The sequence below is a fragment of the Macaca nemestrina genome, chromosome 12 (genome assembly GCF_043159975.1).
Source record: "Macaca nemestrina isolate mMacNem1 chromosome 12, mMacNem.hap1, whole genome shotgun sequence".
Classification (NCBI taxonomy): Eukaryota; Metazoa; Chordata; class Mammalia; order Primates; family Cercopithecidae; genus Macaca; species Macaca nemestrina.
This window is the reverse complement of record NC_092136.1, coordinates 118,958,250-118,980,688: the sequence shown is the minus strand read 5'-3', so window position 1 is coordinate 118,980,688 and position 22,439 is coordinate 118,958,250. Positions and strand designations below refer to the sequence as shown.

At 47.2% G+C, this 22,439-nt stretch overlaps 1 protein-coding gene across 5 annotated transcripts; it reads right to left on the bottom strand.

Moving 5' to 3' along the window:
* Nucleotides 1-1,813: 1,813 nt before the first annotated feature.
* Nucleotides 1,814-16,488, bottom strand: HINF (histone H4 transcription factor). Of its 5 annotated transcripts, none has more exons than XM_071075675.1 (11): nucleotides 16,365-16,465; nucleotides 14,287-14,405; nucleotides 10,858-11,048; nucleotides 5,595-5,824; nucleotides 4,900-5,011; nucleotides 4,566-4,718; nucleotides 3,975-4,052; nucleotides 3,767-3,887; nucleotides 3,546-3,684; nucleotides 3,329-3,453; nucleotides 1,814-2,785 (listed from the first exon to the last, which is right to left on the bottom strand). In XM_071075675.1, the coding sequence occupies exons 3-11, from the start codon at nucleotides 11,036-11,038 to the stop codon at nucleotides 2,371-2,373; spliced, it is 1,554 nt and encodes a 517-aa protein (XP_070931776.1). In that variant the 5' UTR covers nucleotides 11,039-11,048; nucleotides 14,287-14,405; nucleotides 16,365-16,465; the 3' UTR covers nucleotides 1,814-2,370. The 5 variants fall into 5 exon arrangements, with proteins under 5 accessions (XP_070931776.1, XP_070931775.1, XP_011730547.1 ...); XM_071075674.1 differs by having other exon boundaries at nucleotides 16,355-16,424; XM_011732245.3 differs by lacking the exon at nucleotides 14,287-14,405 and having other exon boundaries at nucleotides 16,355-16,488.
* Nucleotides 16,489-22,439: the final 5,951 nt, after the last annotated feature.

Here is a 22,439-nt window from a genome sequence, read left to right as displayed (position 1 = left end):
AGGCCTTTGGCTGCCTACTCAACAATGACCCCTCACTTCTGGTCCAGTACTTTCTAAGCCATGCATACTAAGTCCAGGATCCCAAGTCACCCCTCCTCCTAGGGAATGGAATCACATGGTAACAGACCAGAATCTCTTCTTCTGTCTCCATGGTCCAGATAGAGCAATGGGATTTGGTGTGGGCATGACTGAGACTAGTAGGGAAGGCCCTTTTCATAGAATGCTGGCCTGTTCCCAAAGACACTGCTCATGGAAGAATGGATAAAGTCACTAGTGTGGTATTACTCAAAGGGCACGCCACGTCAGTGCTTAGAACACCAGCAAAACAGGGGAACTGAAAAATAAAGGAAAAAATTAGAAACAGAATTTGATAGTCAATCTATACACAGTATATGTTTTAAGTATAATCATGTTGAACTTGAAATATGTTTCAGGGCTTAATATTTTCATTCTGATTACATATGAAAAATGGGACACCACAATCTTTTTGGAGTTTAGAACCTTTAAAGTCTTCATCTAGTCTTGGTTAGGCGGAAGGTCTCTTCCTGGATGAAACCTTTCCTGATTCCTTGCCCAGGTAATACCATCTACTCCTATTTGGAGCCTTCTAAATGTACCCTGATAAACTTCTATCACTCAGCTTACCTAGTCTTTCCTTGCTTCTATATTGCAAGTCCCTCCAGGGAAGGTCCTGGGTTTTATTCATCTTTGTATCCTTAGCACCTGTGCCTGGACTATAGTAGGAACTCAGTAAATGGCTGATGGGATTAATGAAGATATTTTTTTCTTTCCACAAATAGACACACAGTTTTCCTTTCTTTCTTTGTCTGTTTGAGATAGAGTCTCGCTGTGTTGCCAGGCTGGAGTGCAGTGGCATGATCTCGGCTCACTGCAACCTCTGCCTCCCGGGTTCAAGTGATTCTCCTGCCTCAGCCTCCCAAGTAGCTGGGACTACAGGTGCACACCACCATGCCCAGCTAATTTTTATATTTTTAGTAGAGACAGGGTTTCACCATGTTGGCCAGGATGGGCTCAATCTCTTGACCTTGTGATCCGCCCGTCTCAGCCTCCCAAAGTGTTGGGATTACAGGCATGAACCACCACACCCGACCTTAGTTTTTTTAGTAATAGAATTGTCTTTAAAAAAAAAAAAAAAAAAAAAGGCCCAGAGATCCTTTTTGGGTAGCTTCCTGTCCACCCAAGACTATTTCCTTGACCTCTCTAGTATAGCAGTAGACCATGAAAATGGACACAGGGTGCTGAGAAGTAGCTGAACCAGACTAAATGATTCTTATTTTGCAAGGTTTCAATCTCTTTGAGAATCCAGCAAAAAACAGATCCTTTCCCCAGGAAAATGCACAGACACATCACTTTTTAGTTTGGTTCCTGGACCATTTGATTGCCTCCCTTCCCTAGGAGGCTTTCCAATCCACTCTGTACCCCCAGCTTCCTTCCCACTCCCAGGTAAAGAACCCCTACCCTGGAGGCACTGGGTTCTAATCAGTATTCAAAGTGAGGCCACAGTCAGCTGCCCTATCCTCCTGGTGAGCCCATTCTTGTTCATTCTATAGTACCACTATTGCCCACTCACAGCCAAAGACCTGGGACCTCCATGGAAATGGCATATACTCTAAGAAGAAATAGTGAAGTTTCACCAAGGGGAGGAGGAGAGGACAACAGGACAGTTAAGCCAACAAAAAACCAACCACCTGAGTCACCAGAAGGGGAACAAGCCTAACTATTCAGCTCCTCTCCTGGGTGGCTATTCTCCTCATTACCTATTAAACTGCCACCAAATGTAAGAAGAAATGAGTAAGAGTCCAAGCATTTCTTTTATTACCAAAAACAATTTGTTAATAAACACGCTCAATGCCTCCTATCCTGTCCCTGAGGATAATCATGAAAGTCCTTGGGGTTGCAGAGGAAACCTTAAGAGGAAAATGGCTAATTGGTTCTCAATGCCTTGGCTGGTGACAAAGAAAGGACCCTTGTAGGGACCAGTCACATGCCATCTTTGGGCCTAAGGAGCCCTAAAGATGGGAATGGATGTGAGCTAAGGATTTAATCACCGTCAAGCATGTCTTGAGGGTTATGGTTAAGCCTGATAACAGCCTCTTTAACAAGAACACACACATCTAGGATCCCCTCAAAGAATCCAAAGTCCTCAGGCTCCCCACAAAATGCAGTCTGGCAGAAAAGGGAAGTCTTTAGAGTCCATAGAATGATGCAAACCCAGACCAGAGTGGACCACACTGCTCTCAGCACCACTCCTAAAGGCATCCATTGGCAACGGCTGTCCACTAGGGGCACAGCCACTTGCCTGGCTCAAACTCCAGGACCTGGAGAAGAAATGGTCTGGCTCTGCGGCCTTCAAACCATCTGGATCTCTGGCTCCTCAGCTATTCCTTGAAGCTTTTCCATGATGCCCCCTGAGGGTGGCTCAGGGGCTGGGGGAGGCTCTCCTGGGGCTTCAGACAGCACATAGTAGACAATCTCTTGCTGGCCTTGGGCATTGGTCTGATTCACCACATGGATGACAGAACTGGGGTTGTCCTGAGAGGCTGAGAGGGCTGTCCCATCGCCAACCTTGCCCTCCTCTTCCTCTTCCTTACGTCCTGGCTCCCCTGGCACTGTTTCCAGAATAATGCCCTGCAGGCTGCTCTCGTTCAGCGACGTTCCCAGGCCCGATCCCTCCTGTGGTTGCCGCAGCAGTTGCTGTGTCAGCTCTACACTCTCGTAGCGAACCAGCTGCAGCCGCATATAGCCATCTTCATGTTCCTTGTACCTGGTGAGGTAGGAGCATAAAGGGCAGCAAATCCAGGCAGGGGGATACAGAAATGGCGTGGAGGCTGGCAAAGTAAGGAACAAACATGAGGGATGGAAGAAGTCCTGGATTCCAAGTGACAGGAGTTGAAGACAAAAAAGGTCTTTATTGGAATATGTAGAAGAAAAGGCAAGAGGGAAAGATCATTACTCAAAATGGAAAGTTTTATGTAGAAACCCAACCAGAGAAACAGAGACTGACTGTGTTGAAGGGTGAAAGTGTCAAAGGATTTATGAGAAGGCCTTGGAGCTAAGGATCAGAACCCTTAGACTCTAGCTCTAGTTCCAGCTGCAGGACTTTTTGGCACGATTAATTGGGTTTGGCACCATGCCTTACAATCAAAAAATAGAAAAATAAGCTTTGCTCCACCTTTATTCTTAGGATTCTTTGCATCTAAATGGAAATGGTAGACATAAAACCACCATCAAATTAAGGTTTTCACAACTTGTTGAAAAGGTATAAAAACAAGTGTGTTAATCTGGGAAGGAGGGCTGAGAGACATACCGAAAACGGGGATGCCCTGAGGGCCACTTGAACTGGTGCTTCTTGCGAAGGTGCACGGTGAGGTTGTTGCCCCGTGTGAAGCATTTGTCACACACATGACATTTGTACCTTGGCTCAGAGTCTCCCTGATGGGGAAGGAAGGGTAAAATGATACCAGTTCTTCACCCCAGGGTCCCCCATACTTCCACTAGCCCTTCGCACCACCAGCCCCACTCACTTCGTGTACTTTGCGGTAATGGGACTTGATAGAGCAGAGGGAGCGAGCAGTGAAGGTGCAGTTCTCAAAATCACACCTGTAGGCTGGCTCCTCACTGTGGGTATCCAGGTGCTTCTGGAGGTCAATAAGATTCTTGCAGCTGCCATGAGAAATCAGGAGGGATTGGAGGACATGGGGAACACAGGAACACGAGCTGTTTTCTGGTCCCTGGTCCCCCTTACCTGTAGTCACAACAGTCACATTTAAAGGGCCGGTCCTCACTGTGACGAAAGCGCATGTGGTTGCGGAGGGAGGAAGGCAGCGGGCAGGTCATGTCACACAGAGGGCACTTATAGTGATTCACTGAGAGAAGCAGAGAGGAGGCTGTGATGTGAGAACTTGTGGAAGCTTGGAGGGCAGCAGGGAGGCTGGGGGCCGCAGGCCACTCACCATGGTTGCGCATGTGGTCCCGCAACAGCCGCTCTGTGGCAAATCTCTTGGAACAGTGAGAACACTGGAAGTGCTGCTCTGGGGTGGGGCAGGCAGAAGAAAGGAGGGCTGTAGGGGATAGTGGACAGGCACAGAAAGGAGAGGGGAACCATCCCAGGCAGAAGGGAACCACCCAAGGAGAAAAGGAGAGCTTAGGGAGCTATGAATGGACACAGTATCATGGAAAGAGCATGGGACTTGGAGAACCTGAGTTAGAATTCCAGCTTCACCACTTACTAGCTGTGTGATCTCAGGTAAGTGATTTAACCTCTCTGAGCCTCAGTTTCCTCATCTGCAAAAAGGGGGATAAGAAGCCTACCTCATGGGGCTGTTGTGAGGATTCCCTGAGTAACTGGTAATACACACAGTAAGTACTGAATAACAATGTCTACGAATCTGAATCAGCAAAGAGACTATGGGAGGTGCCTGAGCCCAAAAAGAAGAGGGAGCCAAGAGGCAGGTCTCTTCAGCAGCCACCCCCGCTAGAAACATGCCCCTAACCCACTGCAAGCAGGACAGCCTGCATCTACCCCACTTCCTCTGACTACTTACGATCCAATGAGGTCTGGCGACGGATGTGATCTAAGAACTTGGTATTGTTGGCAAACATGCCCCCACAGGTGGGGCAGGCTACCACTTTCTCCTGGGTATGGCTGCGGAGGTGCTCCCGAAGTTTACTGCGGTCCTTGAAGGTGCAGGTACAGCCTAGGAAGGAAGCCCTGTCAGTCTCCAGCCACAAAACCCGTTTTGCCTCGGATCTGGTACCCCTGAGTCCCTCCAGCCAGCAGCCAACCTTGCCCCTGTAGGACCCCTATCCCTTTCTGTCCTAGCTCTTCAGCAACCCCAGGGTTTCTTCCAGAGACCAGAAGTTAAGGAGTAGCCCTACCTTTCCAGCCACACAGCACCACAGGGTTGTCCTTGCCGACTGCTTCATATTCACAGCACAGACTGTGTGCTTCCACATGCCGATAAAACCACTCAGGATTGTCGAAGGAACTCTGTGCCAGGGCAACTTGGGGTGAGGACTGAGGGTGGGTAGAGGGACTCACCCCTATGTACCCAAAGAATTATTGGCTCTCTCCCAAATTAACTTGATGGGGATGGGAAAGTTTGAAGAAAGGCACTACACAGAAATGGACGAGTGGCCAGGTGCGGTGGTGGCTCAACCCCATAATCCCAGCACTTTGAGAGGCTGAGGCAGGAGAATCACTTGAGGCCAAGAGTTCGAGACCAGCCTGGGCAACATACCCAGACCTTGTCTCTACAAAAAATTTGGAAGTTAGCAGGGCATGGTGGTACATGCCTGTAGTCCTAGCTACTTGGGAGGCTGAGGTGGGAGTATTGCTTGAGCCCAGGAGTTAAAGGTAACAGTGAGCTGTGATTGCACCACTGTACTCTAGCCTGGGTTTCAGACCAAGAGCCTGTGTGTAAAAAATAAATAAATTTTAAAGAGAGCAAAAGAAATGGAGGAGAGATACTAGCAGGAATCTTGGAAATAGAAGGCATCCCTGAAAGGGACAAGGCTTCAGAGTTAAGACCCCCAGCTTCCTTCCACCCCAATTACTGGCACTGCCTGCTGACCTCACAGTGCTCCCACAGACACAGGAAGTGGTCAGGGATATCAGGGATGACGTTCCGGCTCTGGAAGTCCAGGATGCAGGGGCCGAGGTCAGCCTGGCTTTGCAAGGCCTGCAGCCCCCACTGTTTCAGCTTGGTGTGGTAGCAGTGGAAGTAGACATGGCGGATGAGGTCAGCAGAATTGTCCAGAGAACAAAAGCCACATTCCTGCCACAAGCAGGAGAATTCTTCCTCTGTAGAAAGGGGTTTAAAAGGAAGAGTCGGACACTTTCCAAGGCTCAGGTCACCTTCCCCCTGCAGCACTAAACAGAGAGTGAGGAGGCTGGACTCTAATCCAATTACCAGGAGTTCATTTAGCAAATACCAGTATTTAATGAACATAAATTGTGTGCCAGGTAGAGGGACTATAACAAGTAAAAAGTGTCCCACTCCTTGCCCTCACATAGCTTTCAGTCAGGGAGAAAGCATATTCATCAAATAATCAGATCTATAAATATAAAATTGCAACCAGTGATGAGTGTTACAAAGTGGGGATATACGTGGTGCTATAAAAGTATTAAACAGAGATAATTTGATGTAGACATGGTGTTCTGAGTAGCGTCCCCATGTTGAACTCTGAAGGACGATGGATGAGTATCTGTAAATAGGTGAAGTGTGGTCTAGGCAGAGGTGAGTGTGTGTGCAAGGCCTATGCCAGAAACAGACAGCAGAAATGGCCAGCATGCAAGACCTCTGACATGTGTTTCTGCAGTTCCTGATGAAGATGCTGCCTCTCGATCTCAGACACCTCCCACTTCTTGTAAAACCACCAGTCCTCCTTCCCCTCATGTTTTGCTTAAGATCTGCCTTCTCCAAGAAGGCCCCATCAACTCTTCCAATCCATTTCCTATCTCTCTAGCATCTCTAAATACTGTATTTTCAGTGCTTTATGGAAGTTAACTTGTTTTGAAACACAGATACTTTAGAAAATATAATCATGCCCCAATTTTTCTTTTGTATAAATATGACTTGAATTTTGAAACTATCAGTTATGGTTCACAGTCACCAGACTTAAAACAGAATTTGGGGTGGGAGAAGGAGAGCTGCCTCCATATTTCCTGTAGAATACAGTTTTTCAGACTGTGTTGTGACCCACTAGTGGGTGATGAAATCAGTTCAATGAACTATAAACCACATTTTTGGGCTGGGTGCTGTGGCTCATGACTGTAATCCCAGCACGTTGGGAGGCTGAGGTGGGCGGATCACCTGAGTTCAGGAGTTTGAGATCAGCCTGACCAACATGGAGATACCCTGTCTCTACTAAAAATACAAAATTATCCGGACATGGTGGCGCATGCCTGTAATCCCAGCTACTCAGGAGGCTGAGGGAGGAGAATAACTTGAACCTGGGAGGCAGAGATTGCAGTGAGCAGAGATTGCAGTGAGCCGAGATCGCGCCACTGCACTCCAGCCTGGGCAACAAGAGGGAAATTCTGTCTCAGGAAAAAAAAAAAAAAAAAAAAGAAAGAAAAAAAAAAGCCACATTTTCTTTTTAAATAAAAGAGAATAGGATAGAACATTGCAGAAAGCATTCAGTAAAAAAAGTATTATTTCAACGTTTTTTTTCTTTAACTTTGGTGTACAAGGTTGTGATACAAAATGTATTCCTTCGATACATGTTCTCAGAACCTCCTGAGGACTGAGTCACAGGCAAAATAAAAACATATTTAAAAAATAAAACAGGCTGGGCGCGGAGGCTCAAGCCTGTAATCCCAGCACTTTGGGAGGCCGAGACGGGCAGATCACGAGGTCAGGAGATCAAGACCATCCTGGCTAACACGGTGAAACCCCATCTCTACTAAAAAATACAAAAAACTAGCCGGGCAAGGTGGCCGGCGCCTGTAGTCCCAGCTACTCAGGAGGCTGAGGCAGGAGAATGGCGTAAACTCGAGAGGCGGAGCTTGCAGTGAGCTGAGATCCAGCCACTGCACTCCAGCCTAGGCAACAGAGCAAGACTCTGTCTCAAAAAAAAATAAAAAAATAAAACGCCGGGCACGGTGGCTCACGCCTGCAATCCCAGCACTTTGGGAGGTCAAGGCAGGCACATCACGAGGTCAGGACAAGAACATCCTGGCTAACAGAGTCAAACCCCATCTCTACTAAAAAATAAAATAAAAAAATTAGGCGGTGTGGTGGTAGGCACCTGTAGTCCCAGCTACTAGGGAGGCTGAGGCAGGAGAATGGTGTGAACCCAGGAGGTGGAGCTTGCAGTGAGCGGAGATGAGCCACTGCACTCCCGCAAAAGAAAAAAAGAAAAGAAAAATGTATTCCTGCCAGATGCAATGGTCTATGCTTATAGTCCCAGCTGCTCAGCCTGCTGAGGCAGGAGGATCACTTGAGGCCAAGAGTTTAAGATCAACCTGGGTAACACAGCAAGACTCTGTCTCTAAAAAAAAGTCGTTTTGGCCAGGTACAGTGGCTCATACCTGTAATCCCAACACTTTGGGAGGCCGAGGCGGGCGGATCACAAGGTCAGGGGTTTGAGACCAGCCTGGCCAATATGGTGAAACCCTGTCTCTACTAAAAACACAAAAATTAACCGGGCATGGTGGCGGGCACCTGTAATCTCAGCTACTCGGGAGGCTGAGGCAAGAGAATCACTTCAACCCAGGAGATGGAGGTTACAATTAGCCAAGATTGCACCACTGTACTCCAGCCTGGGTGACAGAGTAAGACTCCATCTCCAAAAAAAAAAAAGGTTTTTTTCCTTTTTCTTTTAAATCCTGCCACTTATTAGTACCATGACTTTGGACAAGTTATTTTATTCCTCTGTGCCTCCATTTCCTTATTTGTAAAATAGACATAATAATAGTACCTATCCCATCCTGGCTAACACAGCGAAACCCTGTCTCTACTAAAAATACAAAAAAAATTAGCTGGGTATGGTGGCATGCACTTGTAATCCCAGTTACTAGGGAGGCTGAGGCAGGAGAATTGCTAGAACCCGGGACGGGGAGGTTGCAGTGAGCCGAGATCACACTACCACACTCCAGCCTGGCGACAGAGCAAGACTCAGTCTAAAAATAATAATAAATAATAAATAATAATAGTGCCTATCTCATAGGCTCTTTGGGAAATAGTGCTTTAATGTAGGTTTAAAAAAGTACTGGCCAGGCGTGGTGGCTCACGTCTATAATCCCAGCACTTTGGGAGGCCGAGGCGGGTAGATCACCTGAGGTCAGGAGTTCAAGACCAGCCTGGCCAACAGGGCATCCTGGCTAACATGGTGAAACCCCGTCTCTACTAAAAATACAAAAAAAAATTAGATGGGTGTGGTGGCACGCGCCTGTAATCCCAGCTACTTAGGAGGCCAGGGCAGGAGAATCACTTGAACTCAGGAGGCAGAGGTTGCAGTGAGCCGAGATCGCACCACCGTACTGCAGCCTGGTGACACAGCAAGACTCCGTCTAAAAAATAATAATAGGGCTGGGCACGGTGGCTCAAGCCTGTAATCCCAGCACTTTGGGAGGCCGAGACGGGTGGATCACGAGCTCAGGAGATCGAGACCATCCTGGCTAACACGGTGAAACTCCGTCTCTACTAAAAAATACAAAAAACTAGCCGGGCGAGGTGGCGGGCGCCTGTAGTCCCAGCTACTCAGGAGGCTGAGGCAGGAGAATGGTATAAATCCGGGAGGCGGAGCTTGCAGTGAGCCGAGATCCAGTCACTGCACTCCAGCCTGGGAGACAGAGCAAGACTCCGTCTCAAAAAAAAAAAAAAAAAAAAAAAAAGTACTGGCCGGGCGAGGTGGCTCACATCTGTAATCCCAGCACTTTGGGAGGCTGAGGCAGGTGGATCACCCGAGGTCAGAAGTTCGAGACCAGCCTGGCCAATATGATGAAACCCCGTCTCTACTCAAAGTACAAAACTTGGCCAGGTGTGGTGGCGGGCACCTGTAATCATGGCAAGAGGCTGAGGCAACAGAATTGCTTGATCCCAGGAGGTGGAGGTTGCAGTGAGCTGAGATCGCACCACTGCACTCCAGCCTGGGCGACAAGAGCGAGGCTCTGTCTCAAAAAAAAAAAAAAAAGTACCCAGCAATACTTGATACACAGTAGGTACTATAGAAGAGTTCACTATTGTTATTGTTTTCAGATTGGATTTTATTAAAATCCCAGTTATTTGCTATTGATAAAAGGCATACCTAAAACATAAGTCAGAGAAAGGTTAAAAAGTGTGAGATAGGGCTGGGCACGGTGGCTCACGCCTGTAATCCCAGCACTTTGGGAGGCCGAGGCGGGCGGATCACGATATCAAGAGATCGAGACCATCCTGGCCAACAAGGTGAAACCCCATCTCTACTAAAAGTACAAAAATTAGCTGGGCATGGTGGCGCACGCCTGTAGTCCCAGCTACTCGAGAGGCTGAGGCAAGAGAATCGCTTGAACCTGGGAGGCAGAGGTTGCAATGAGCCAAGATTGAACCACTGCACTCCAAACTGGCAACAGAGCAAAACTCCGTCTCAAAGCAAAAAAAAAAAAAAAAATTGGGAGGTGGGAGTAGGGTTGGACTTGGTGGCACACGCCAATAGTCCCAGCTACTCAGGAGGCTGAGGTAGGATTGCTCGAGGCCAGGAGTCTGAGATCCGTGGGCAACATAAGCAAGATCCTGTCTCTAAAAATAATAAAAATTAAAAAAAAAAAAAAAATTGGCGTGTGGTGGTGGTACATGCCCGCAGTCCTAGATACCCGGCATGCTGAGGCAGGAGGATCCCTTGAGTGTTGAAGGCTGCAATGAGCTATGATCATGACACTGGACTCCAGCCTGGGTGACAATGTGAAGAAGCCCTGTCTCTAAAAAATAAGATGCATTTCTGACTGGTTGCAGTAAAAGAAAAAAAATTGGGAATACTAGCAGAGTAAAAAAAAGAAAAAAAAAAGGAAAAAAAAACAGGTTGCCAACAACTTGTACAGAATTATCTTTAAAAAAAAAGCACATTCATCTGTATTTAAATATATGTAAACACATGCAAAGAGATGTCAAAAATAATGTTCACTAAAGTACTGTCAGCAATTACTTTTTGATGGCAGAATGGCAGATTTATTCCTTATATCCTTGTTGACTGAGTTTTCTATAAATGAGTTTACAATGTTTTTATATACAACAAAAACACAATTAGGAAAATAAATCACCATTCTCTCAGGCTGCCTTCTTCCTCTAAGGAAAAGAAAGTCAGATTTTCCACCTTTCTTTGAGCTCCTCCCCTTCCTGTGTCCTGTTGTCTTACCAAGTGGGTCATCCTCCTCTTCCTCTTCCTCCTCCTCCCCAGGGCCGTGCAGGTGCTGCTGCAGGTGCTGAGTGACATGCTCGAAGAACTTTTCCATGGCTGAGCACACAAAGGAGCAGGACCCCCACTCACACTGGAGCCACAGATTCTCCTTCCGAGGAACTTTCCCAGGAGGCGGCATGGCCTTCACCCTAGAGGAAGAGGAAGAAATCCACAGCTGCAAGAATTCCACCCAGGTGCTGCTGGGGGCAAAAACCTGGGCAGGCAGCCTGCCTAGAATCAGCACGTGTTGTTCCAGTGACCCATGAGAAACCCTGCACTTTTACAGTAAGGATGGAGTAATTCCTTAAATCCCTGGAGGATGTCTGGTGTTTGTGGAAAGGGAAAACAAAAACTGACACTACTGAGTGTGTGCCAGGCACTGAGCTAAACGCTTTAACAGACATTTTCTCATGAAGCTTCAGAGCAACCCACCAAGAAGGAATTATTCCTATGTGAGGAAGAACAATGCTCAGGTTCAAACAGATGGCTTTTGAGAAAGATCAGCGTTCAAATCCTGGCTCCATTGTTCACCACCTACTAGCTGTATGACCTTTGTCAAGAACTTAACTCGTAACTTCTGAATACTCTCATCTGCAAAATGAAGATAATAAATCTTTTTGTTTTTAATTTCACACTTATTATATGTCAAGCACCCTAGTAAGCATTTTATTTGCATTATGTCATTTAATTACCAACACCACCCTTTGGGGTAGGTGCTTTTTTTTTTTTTTTGAGATTGAGTTTCACTTGTCTCCCAGACTGGAGTGCAATGGCTAGATTTCAGCTCACTGCAACCTCTGCCTCCCGGGTTCAAGCGATTCTCCTGCCTCAGCCTCTCGAGTAGCTGGGATTACAGGTGCCTGCCACCATGCCTGGCTAATTTTTAAATTTTTAGTAGAGAGAGGGTTTCCCCATGTTGGTCAGGCTAGTCCCAAACTCCTGACCTCAGGTGATCCACCCGCCTTGGCCTCCCAAAGTGCTGGGATTATAGGCGTGAGCCACCACGCTCAGCTGGTAGGTGCTATTTTTAACCTCATTTATAGATAAACACCTGAAGTTCCAGAGGTCAACTGTCTTGCTCATAGCCACACACTAGTGGTAATGGTAGGGTCATGTTGAGCTGACTCTAGTCCATATATGGTTCTACTACATATAGCCTGCAGATGAGCCCAGAAGCTCCTTATTTCTTACTGAATCATAAGTCCCCTGCCAGACTTTCAAAGTGCCATCCAATCTGCCTTTACCTAACCTATCCAATGGTTTACTCCACCACTCTGCTAATACCTTGTTAAAATGTAGATTCCATTTGAACATAAACAGTCGTTATCTATGTAGTTTATACTGCACCTTGGGTGTCTATACGCTGCTAGACATGCTTAGGCATGTAACAAATATTTTTTTTTTTCTTGAGACAGAGTCTCACTCTGTCACCCAGGCTGAGTACAGCGGCACAAAATCACAGCTCACTGAAGCTTCGACCTCCCTACGGTCAGGAGATCCTCCCACCTCAGCCTCCCAAGTAACTGGGACCACAGGCATGCGCCACCATATCTGTCTAATTTTTATTTTGTTTTTCCCATGTTGCCCAGGCTGGTCTCGAATTCCTGGACTCAAGCAATCCATCTGCCTCAGCCTCCCAAAGTGTTGGAGTTACAGGCATGAGCCACTGTACCCGGTCTGTAATAAATATTTATTGAAGAAAGATAAACACAGAACTGAAGGTTCTTGGCCAGGCGCAGTGGTACACACCTGTAATCCCAGCACTCTGGGAGGCCAAGGCAGGTGGATCATCTGAGGTTAGGATTTCGAGACCAGCCTGGCCAACATGGTGAAACCCTGTCTCTACTAAAAATACAAAAATTAGCCAGGCATGGTGGCATGATGGCACAAGCTACTCAGGAGGCTGAGGCAGGAAATCGCTTGAACTTGGGAGGCAGAAGCTGCAATGAGCCAAGATCGTGCCACTGTATTCCACTGTACTCCAGCCTGGGTGACAGAGTGAGACTGTCTCAAACACACACACACACACACACACACACACACACACACACACCCCTAAATGCTGTCAATTTTATTATATTTTTATTGTTTGAGACAGTCTTGCTCTGTCGCCCAGGCTGGAATGCGGTGGCGCAACCTCAGCTCACTGTAACCTCCACCCACTGCAACCTCCACCTCCAGGGTTCAAGCGATTCTCCTGCCTCAGCCTCCTGAGTAGCTGGGATTACAGGTGTGTCACCACGCCTGGCTAAGTTTTGTATTTTTAGTAGAGACGGAGTTTCACCATGATGGCCAGGCTGGTCTCGAACTCCTGACCTCTGGTGATCCACCCACCTCAGCCTCCCAGAGTGCTGGGATTACAGATGTGAGCCACCGTGCCCGGCTGGTTCTTAATTTTAGATCTGCACATGAATGTAGAGTTATCCAGCGCCTGCCTGAGAAGTTCAGATTCAGGAAGGCAGAGGTTAAGCCTAGAAATGTGCCCTTTTTACTCAGCACCCCAGTTGTGATACAAGCAGTTCCAGAAGCATACTTTGAGTAACAATAAAGAATAAACAAAATACAGAACAGAGGGTGACATTGCAAGTAAACTTTCTGGTAGACAGAGGACACTAGCTGGCCTTGGCTCTGTCTCCTGAGTGTCACCTTCTCCTCAGGAATTCTCACTGATTCTTGCTGACCCCACCATGTTGCTCTCTCTGGCCTACCTGAGACAGGTGGGGACTCTGAAAAAGGCCTTTACTGAATACTAAAAGGAAAAAAACAGAAAATACAAAAAAACAGAAGATCCTTCATGCCTCCAATACAGGCTTTTCTGAACCTACTATACCCACTATACCTACATAGCCTTTTCTCCTCCCCAGAGAAGAATCCAGTCATCCTTAACACTCTGGGGTGTATGTGGGGCTGCTGAGCTGCTCACAGACTAACAGTGAATCCCTATTACAAATGTTGACTGCTGGGCCGAGTGCAGTGGCTCACAATCTTAGCACTTTGGCAGGCCAAGGTGAGCAAATGGCTTGAGCTCAGGAGTTTGTGACCAGCCTGGGCAACATGGTGAAACTCCGTCTCTACTAAAAATACAAAAATCAGCCAGGCACAGTGGCTCATGCCTGTAATCCCAGCACTTTGCGAGGCCGAGGTGGGCGGATCATAAGGTTAGGAGATCGAGGCCATTCTGGCCAAATACAAAAAAGTAGCTGGGTGTGGTGGCATACGCCTGTAGTCCCAACTACCAGGGAGGCTGAGGCAGGGGAATCGCTTGAACCCAGGAGGCGGAGGTTGCAGTGAGCCGAGATCGCACCATTGTACTCCAGCCTAGCGACAAAGCAAGATTCCATCTCAAAAAACGACGACAATAAAAACAGCCGATGTGGTAGCATGCACCTGTAGTCTCAGCTACTTGGGAGGTTGAGGTGGGAGGATGGCTTGAGCCCAGGAGGCAGAGGTTGCAAAAGAGCCAAGATCAAACCATTGTACTCCATCCTAGGCGGCAGAGCCAGACCCTGTCAAAAAAAAAAAAAAAAAAAAAAAAGAAGAAGAAGAAGAAGAAAGAAATATTGAACATTGACTGCTTTTATAATGTTGGGGTAAGAAAAGTAGAAAAACAGCTTCCAAAAGTCATAAAATCCCACACCTCCTCTGACTCTCTATTACAGTATGAAATGCAAGGCTCTTCTCAAAGTGGTCTCATTTTTACTTCTCCAGGTCTAGGTAGGGAAACGAACATCTATTGAGAGGCTACGGTGTGTCAGCCCTGTGGTGAGCCCTCTCTACACTTCATCTGATGTAAAAGCACCCTCATTCCAATCCAGAGATCATGCTCTTTCCCCCACACGATGCTGTTCTCTGGCTTCCTCAGCCATACTTCATTCCTTCTTCCTCTGATTCCATCATCTTTGTCTCTGAATACCCTACATTCTCCTAAAATTCTATGCCAATGCAAGTTCTTTTTTTTTTTTTTTTTTTTTTTTTTGGAGATGGAGTCTTGCTCTGTTGCCCAGGCTAGAGCGCAGTGGTGTGATCTTGGCTCACTGCAACCTCCGCCTCCCAGGTTCAAGCGATTCTTGTGACTTAACCTCCGACGTATTATAGCTGCGACTATAAGCACGCACCAACACGCCTGGCTAATTTTTGTAGTATTAGTAGAAATAGGGTCTTGCCATGTTGGCCAGGCTGGTCTCAAACTCCTGACCTCAAGTGATCCACCCGCCTCGGCCTCCCAAAGTGCTGTGATTACAGGTGTGAGCCACCGCGATAGGCCTGCCTATGCAACTTCTATTTGCCCTTCAAACCCAAAAGCCCTCTCTTTGATGACCCCTTTCCCAATTCATCCAGGTACAGCTGGCATATCCCATCTCCTGCCCACAGCATCCATCCACATCTTTGCTATCACTGCAATGAAACTTGTTTCCCCTAGACTAGGAGTTTCTCAGGATAGTAGCCATCACTTATTCATTTCTCGTTCCCAGATTCAGCACAGAGCTTTGTACACCCCAGGTACTCAATAAATATCAGGAGGTAATCACATTCCGGGAAGCATTCCTAAACTACCCCATCCCTGGATCTACTTTTGCTCCTTAGTTCTATGGCTGGCACAGCTGACACCATAAAACCTCAACCCTATTTTTATGTTGCCACGGTCGTTTTATGTGTTCTAGTCTCGTTTACCCAATTGGACTATAAGAAGCTTCTGAGCAGAAACCATATCATACCTGCCTGTGTCCCTATACTGTGCCAAGCACAAATATTCTAAACATATACCTGCTGTTAGACTACTGGGTAAGACCAAGGAGGCAAGCTAGCTGGAGATACAGAATGATCTGAAACCTGGGCAAAACTCCCTGACTCTCTCTGACTGTGCTCCTGGCTTCTTTAATTTCTCTTTCTGTGTCGCTTGTTTCTACTCTGAGGAGACAGGGGCATGATTATCACTCCACCCTCTTAACACTTAAGAGAGCATATATTGTAATGCAAGACAATGAATGAACTGTGGTATTCAAGAAAAAGAGGGTCCTAAACGCCTAAGAACTCATAATTTGGCCAAAGACATAAGACTGATATGTGAAGACAACGACCAAAACAAAGTACCCGATGAGGGAGACCAGGACAGAAAGAAACCTCCGCGGTCAGGCGAAAAGGAAGGCTCCCCTAAGCGATGGGGCCCGCACCACGCCTCGAAGGACAAGTAGAATTTAGACAGAAGGAAGGAGACCGTCCCGTTGGACAAAACCTCTCCACTCGCAGTCTCGCAGGCTTCCCGGAATCCTTCCCCCCAAGGCGTGGCAGCGACCGACTCTCAGCCGCAGCGAAGCCCCTTGACTAGAAAGCAGGGAGGTTCAAGTCGGGGTGAGGGGACCGGACCAGGGCAGACCAGCGTGGCCAAGCGGCAAGAAGACTCGCCGAAGCGGCTCGGGATGAGCCCGGCCTCCTGCAGCCTCTGCAGATCACATACCCGAGCTTACCATCCGTCGGCTCCGGGTCTCTTCAGCTCTTCTCCCACCTCAGACCATCTCCGGGGAGGTGCTTGAGGGACGGTCAAGGAAAGCCAATCGTCGTTCTCGGATCCGACTGACAGCCAATGGTAGTAGTGTCTGGCGGAACCCGTGCGCACCAAAACACGGAAGGGGCGGGAACGGTGGGTGGGGCTAGGCGTCCCGGGCGGACAGAGGGACGACCGGATACGTGCAAAAGGTAGCACATGACCGCGCCTCGATGTTTGGGGCGACGCAAAGGCGGGGAGCGTATGGGCCTGAATTCCCCCAACTGCGCAGACTCGGCCTCCGGGACCCAACGGGCATGCGCAGGGCTCGCGCCCGGTGCCCAGTGGGGTCTCCCTCACGTGGTTCTTCGGTTTAGTTGGCCGGTTGCGTGGGCCTCGCGGAGGAAAAGGCGTGGGAGGCTGCCCAGCGCTGTCGGCCCTGCTCGGCTCAGATTGAAGGTTCTACCCTTTCCTTCAGCCTCTTAGTCTTACTATGTTTTAAATGTTAGTATTATGTTTCTCTTTCCCTCCAAAACTCGGCTTCCCTTCATCCATCCACTCGTTCAGGTCGGAAACCTGGCAGTCATCACTGATTCCTCTCACTTGTCACATCCAATCCATTGCCAAGTTCTGTGGATTCTACCTCCTTTTAAAACAGGATATTTCAAATTCATCCCCTTTTCTTTATCTTCACCGCCTCCCCCACCTCCCCTGTCCAGTGATGACCTCCAGGCAGGATTTATACATTAGTCTAACGTGTCCCGCTGCGTGCACACTTGCTTCCTTCCAAAGCATTCTCCACTTTGCAAAAAGTAGACCTGATCAAGTTACCACCTACTTCAGACAATTCAAAGGCATTCTATTGCCTTCAGGGCAAAGCTCCAAAACCTTACTGAGGCTTTTTAGACCCTTCGGCATCTGGGCTCTCCCTACTTTTTTTTTTTAGTCCCTCTCGACCATATTTCTTGCTTTCCAGTCGCAAATTTCTTTCACCTTTTCCACCACACCAAGCCACCTTTTACCTCTCAAACCCTGGACTTGTTTTCTTTACCTGGAATAATCCCTTTCTCCTCCTCCCACATTTATTTGACTGATTCCTACTAATTCTTATGGTCTCAGTGTAGACACTTTTTCCAAAAAGTCTTCCTGATAGTCCTTTCTTGTATTTAACAATACAGCTCAATCACATTGTATTCGTCTGTTTACTCTGCATTCTGCGCTAGACTAGTTCTTCACCTTTATAACTCCATCAGTGGGCCGGGTGTCGTGGCTCACGCCTGTGATCCCAGCACTTTGGGAGGCCAAGGCGAGTGGATCATATGAAGTCAGGGGCTCAAGACCTGCCTGGCCAACATGGGGAAACCCTGTCTCTACTAAAAATACAAAAATTAGCTGGGCATTGTGGCGGGCGCCTATAATCTCAGCTACTCAGGAGGCTGAGGCAGGAGAATCGCTTGAACCTAGGAGGCAGAGGTTGCAGTGAGCTGAGATGGCACCACTGCACGCCAGCCTAGGCGACAGAGCAAGACTCTGTCTCAAAACAAAACAAAAAACCCATCACTCAGCCCAGTGGCTGAAACTCAGTAAGGGTTCAAGACATACTTGTTAAATGATATACCTCAATAAAGTTCGTTAAGATTGATATTTTATTGCATTGTAGTTTTCTGTATCTTCTAATATAAAAATAAACCTCTATAATTTGTATAATCAGCAAACACATTAAATGTTCAATATATATAAAATAAAATTTTAAATGCCATTAAGATAGTAAAGTCATACTTGTGCATAAATTTTGACTTTTGGTTTTAACAACAGTGAGTTGTAACTTGGTTCCTATTTTAAAATAGGGTTTTGCCGGGCGCTGTGGCTTATGCGTGTAGTCCCAGCACTTTGGGAGGCCGAGGAGGGTAGATCATGAGGTCAGGAGCTTGAAACCAGCCTGGCTAACATGGCAAAACCCCATCTCTACTAAAAATACAAAAATTAGCCAGGTGTGGTGGTGGGCACCTGTAGTCCTAGCTACTCAGGAGGCTGAAGCAGGAAAATCGCTTGAACCCGGGAGGCAGAGGTTGCAGTGAGCCAAAAATCACACCCCTGCACTCCAGCCTGGGCAACAGAGAGAGACACTGTCTCAAAAAAAAAAAAAAAAAAAAGTTTTAAAAAATGTAATTCAAAAGTAACAGAATATATCTTACCAACTTTATTCATTCAAAAATGCATATAGTAGTACTTCATGAAATGCCAACCTCATTTTAATTCAGATTTGCTTCACTGAAAATAGCTTTTAGCTTTATTTAGCAATTTTATGAAGAAAAAGTTCATTCACAGAGCTGTGTAAACTCAAACATAGGTTACAGAGCAAAAATTTCAGGATTGCTCTGGGATCCATATATATGTTTCCAAAATTTAAAGCAGTGTCATGCTGTCTAGCATAGTTTACTTCTATCTCAATCTGCTTCTCTTGAAAACAAGCCACAATTTTGGCTGGGTAATTCAGACATATCCCAAGATTTGTTCTTTAAAAGCTGCCACAAAAACTGAAAGCATAATTCATACTCATTAAAAGCTGTGGATCTCTTCTGAAAGTGTGAAATGGATTAAGTTGATGAAAATATGTTTCGTATTTTTTTCATTCATTTAAAAATTCCCTATTTTTGAAACGTGATCAGGCTCTTCTGCACTAAAATATGTCATTCCATGGAACTCTGGGCAGCTCAGCACTGGAAGCTCAATACAGATTCCAGTTGCCATCTACTCAGTCCCCAGGTCTTGTAGAAATCTGAATACCTGTTCTTCTATCAACAAAAGTTTCTTGTGCAATCACAAGTTCATTGTGTTTGGCTGTCCTGTCATACTGGTAGAAAAACTGTTCCTCTATGAACCACTAGAGTTACATTTCTGTTTTTTTGGTTTTTTTTGAGACAGAGTCTCTCTGTCGCCCAGGCTGGAGTGCAGTGGCCGGATCTCAGCTCACTGCAAGCTCCGCCTCCTGGGTTCACGCCATTCTCCTGCCTCAGCCTCCCGAGTAGCTGGGACTACAGGCGCCCGCCACCTCGCCCGGCTAGTTTTTTGTATTTTTTTTAGTAGAGACGGGGTTTCACCGTGTTAGCCAGGATGGTCTCGATCTCCTGACCTCGTGATCCGCCCGTCTCGGCCTCCCAAAGTGCTGGGATTACAGGCTTGAGCCACCGCGCCCGGCCTAGAGTTACATTTCTTAGATTAGGGGAAACAGCTTGAAAAATCTCTTTGAATTTTCATGACCTAGAATTGAACATTTCACTATATAAAAATCAACCAAATCGATGTGTCCATCAATGGAGGATTGGATAAAGAAAATGTAGCGAATGCAGTGAGTGATAGAATGCAGTTTATAAACTCCAACTTGACTTTAATAAATTAAATTCCAAGCTATCACACAGCAATGGACATCATGATCATCTCCCAACACACACACACACACACACACAAACACACACACAGTGGAATACTACTCAGCCATAAAAAAGAATGAAATCATGTGTTTTCCAGCAACATGGATGGAACCAGAGGCCATTATCCTCAGTGAAATAACTCAAGAAACAGAAAGTCGGCCGGGCGCGGTGGCTCAGCACTTTGGGAGGCCGAGACGGGCGGATCACGAGGTCAGGAGATCGAGACCATCCTGGCTAACACAGTGAAACCCTGTCTCTACTAAAAATACAAAAACTTAGCCGGGCGAGGTGGCGGGCGCCTGTAGTCCCAGCTACTCGGGAGGCTGAGGCAGGAGAATGGCGTGAACCCGGGAGGCGGAGCTTGCAGTGAGCTGAGATCCGGCCACTGCACTCCAGCCTGGGCGACAGAGCGAGACTCCATCTCAAAAAAAAAAAAAAAAAAAAAGAAACAGAAAGTCAAATATGGCATATTCTCACTTATAAGTGGGAGCTAAATAATGGGTATACATGGACATACAGAGCGGAATAAAAGACATCGGAGACTATGAAAGGTGAGAAGGTGGGAGGAGGGTGGGGGTTGAAAAACTACCTATTGGGTATGATGTTCACTATTTGGGCGATGCGTACACTAAAAAAAGCCGAAACTTCACCCCTATGCATGCAATAAGTGCACGTAAGAAACCTGCATGGCCGGGCGCGGTGGCTCAAGCCTGTAATCCCAGCACTTTGGGAGGCCGAGGCGGGTGGATCACGAGGTCAGGAGATCGAGACTATCCTGGCTAACTCGGTGAAACCCCATCTCTACTAAAAATACAAAAAATTAGCCGGGCGTGGTGGCGGGCACCTGTAGTCTCAGCTACTCGGGAGGCTGAGGCGGGAGAATGGCATGAACCCGGGAGGCGGAGCTTGCAGTGAGCCGAGATCACACCACTGCACTCCAGCCTGGGAGACACAGCGAGACTCCGTCTCAAAAAAAAAAAAAAAAAAAAAAAAAGAAACCTGCACTAGGCCGGGCGCGGTGGCTCACGCCTGTAATCTCAGCACTTTAGGAGGCTGAGGCGGGTGGATCACTTGAGGTCAGGAGTTTGAGACCACCCTGGCCAACATAGTGAAACCCTGGCTCTACTAAAAATCCAGAAATTAGCCGGGTGTGGTAGCATGTGCCTGTAATCCCAGATACTCGGAAGGCTGAGGCAGGAGAATCGCTTGAACCGGGGAGGCGGAGGTTGCAGTGAGCCAAGATCGCACCACTGCACTTCAGCCTGGGAGACAGAGTGAGACCCTGTCTCAAAAAAAAAAAAAGAAAAGAAACCTGCACTTGTGCCCCCAAATGTATAAAACTAAATTATCTAATTGAAAAAAAACCCAAATATCTATACTCTCCATTCTTCCCAGATATCTCATATTTGGTTAACAGTGTAGACAGGAGCATGGGGAACAGTAACAATTTCCACATGCTATCTACCCAAAGGCATGTGCCCTAAACACCCTGAGATGTAGGTAGTCATAGGATGTCAAGGCTGGAAGTGAACTGAATGATTATCCAGGTCACCCTTATTTTAGAGATGAGGAAGTTGAGGTCCCCAAAGGAGAAGTCGCTTGCTCAAGATCACTTGGTTTGTTTGTGGCAGACTCAGTTTTCTTGCTTCCTGGTCCTGCATTCTGCCCAATATCCTGTAGCAGCTTACCTGGTTCAAATCCTGTATAAGATCCCCAACACAGGAACCAGGGACACAAGAGTTTGCTAGGATCCATCAATCCCTGAAATTTGCCCACATTTCAGAATGAGGGCTTTTCTATGTTGAAACACTTCTTTTTTTTTTTTTTTTTTTTTTTTTTTGAGACGGAGTCTCGCTCTGTCGCCCAGGCTGGAGTGCAGTGGCGCGATCTCGGCTCACTGCAAGCTCCGCCTCCCGGGTTCACGCCATTCTCCTGCCTCAGCCTCCCGAGTAGCTGGGACTACAGGCGCCCGCCCCTGCGCCCGGCTAATTTTTTCTATTTTTAGTAGAGACGGGGTTTCACCATGGTCTCGATCTCCTGACCTTGTGATCCGCCCACCTCGGCCTCCCAAAGTGCTGGGATTACAGGCGTGAGCCACTACGCCCGGCCTGAAACACTTCTAAGACTTCCCCCTCCCAGTTTCTTCTGAGGCAACAGTTAACACTTACTCAGCACTTCATTTACTTCTCATCCACAGCCAAATGATAGCTATGATGATTGAAGTTCCCATTTTACGGATGAGAAAACTGAGGCACTGAAGAGGTTATATAACTTGCCCAAGGTCACACAAGTAATTAGAGGAGCTGGGACTCAAACCCAGGCAGGCAGTCTAGTTACAGGGTCCAAGCTCTGATCTCCATTACATCCTAGAAGGAGGAGTGTGTTCCAGAAAGGGGAATGAAGACTAACCTGTACTAGTCGATTGACTTTTTGGCTACAATTTCACACTCCAGAGCCTCCTGTCTCTTCCATCCTTTCTCTGCACGCCCCTTATTCCCTGCAGGAACTTCTTAGCAGATCCACAATCTGTGTCATCTACCCAACCTCATTATCCGGGCCCGTCTCTCATCCTCCCACACCATCCATGTCACAGCCTGGCTGCCTACTGCCTTTCAAAGGATAACCAG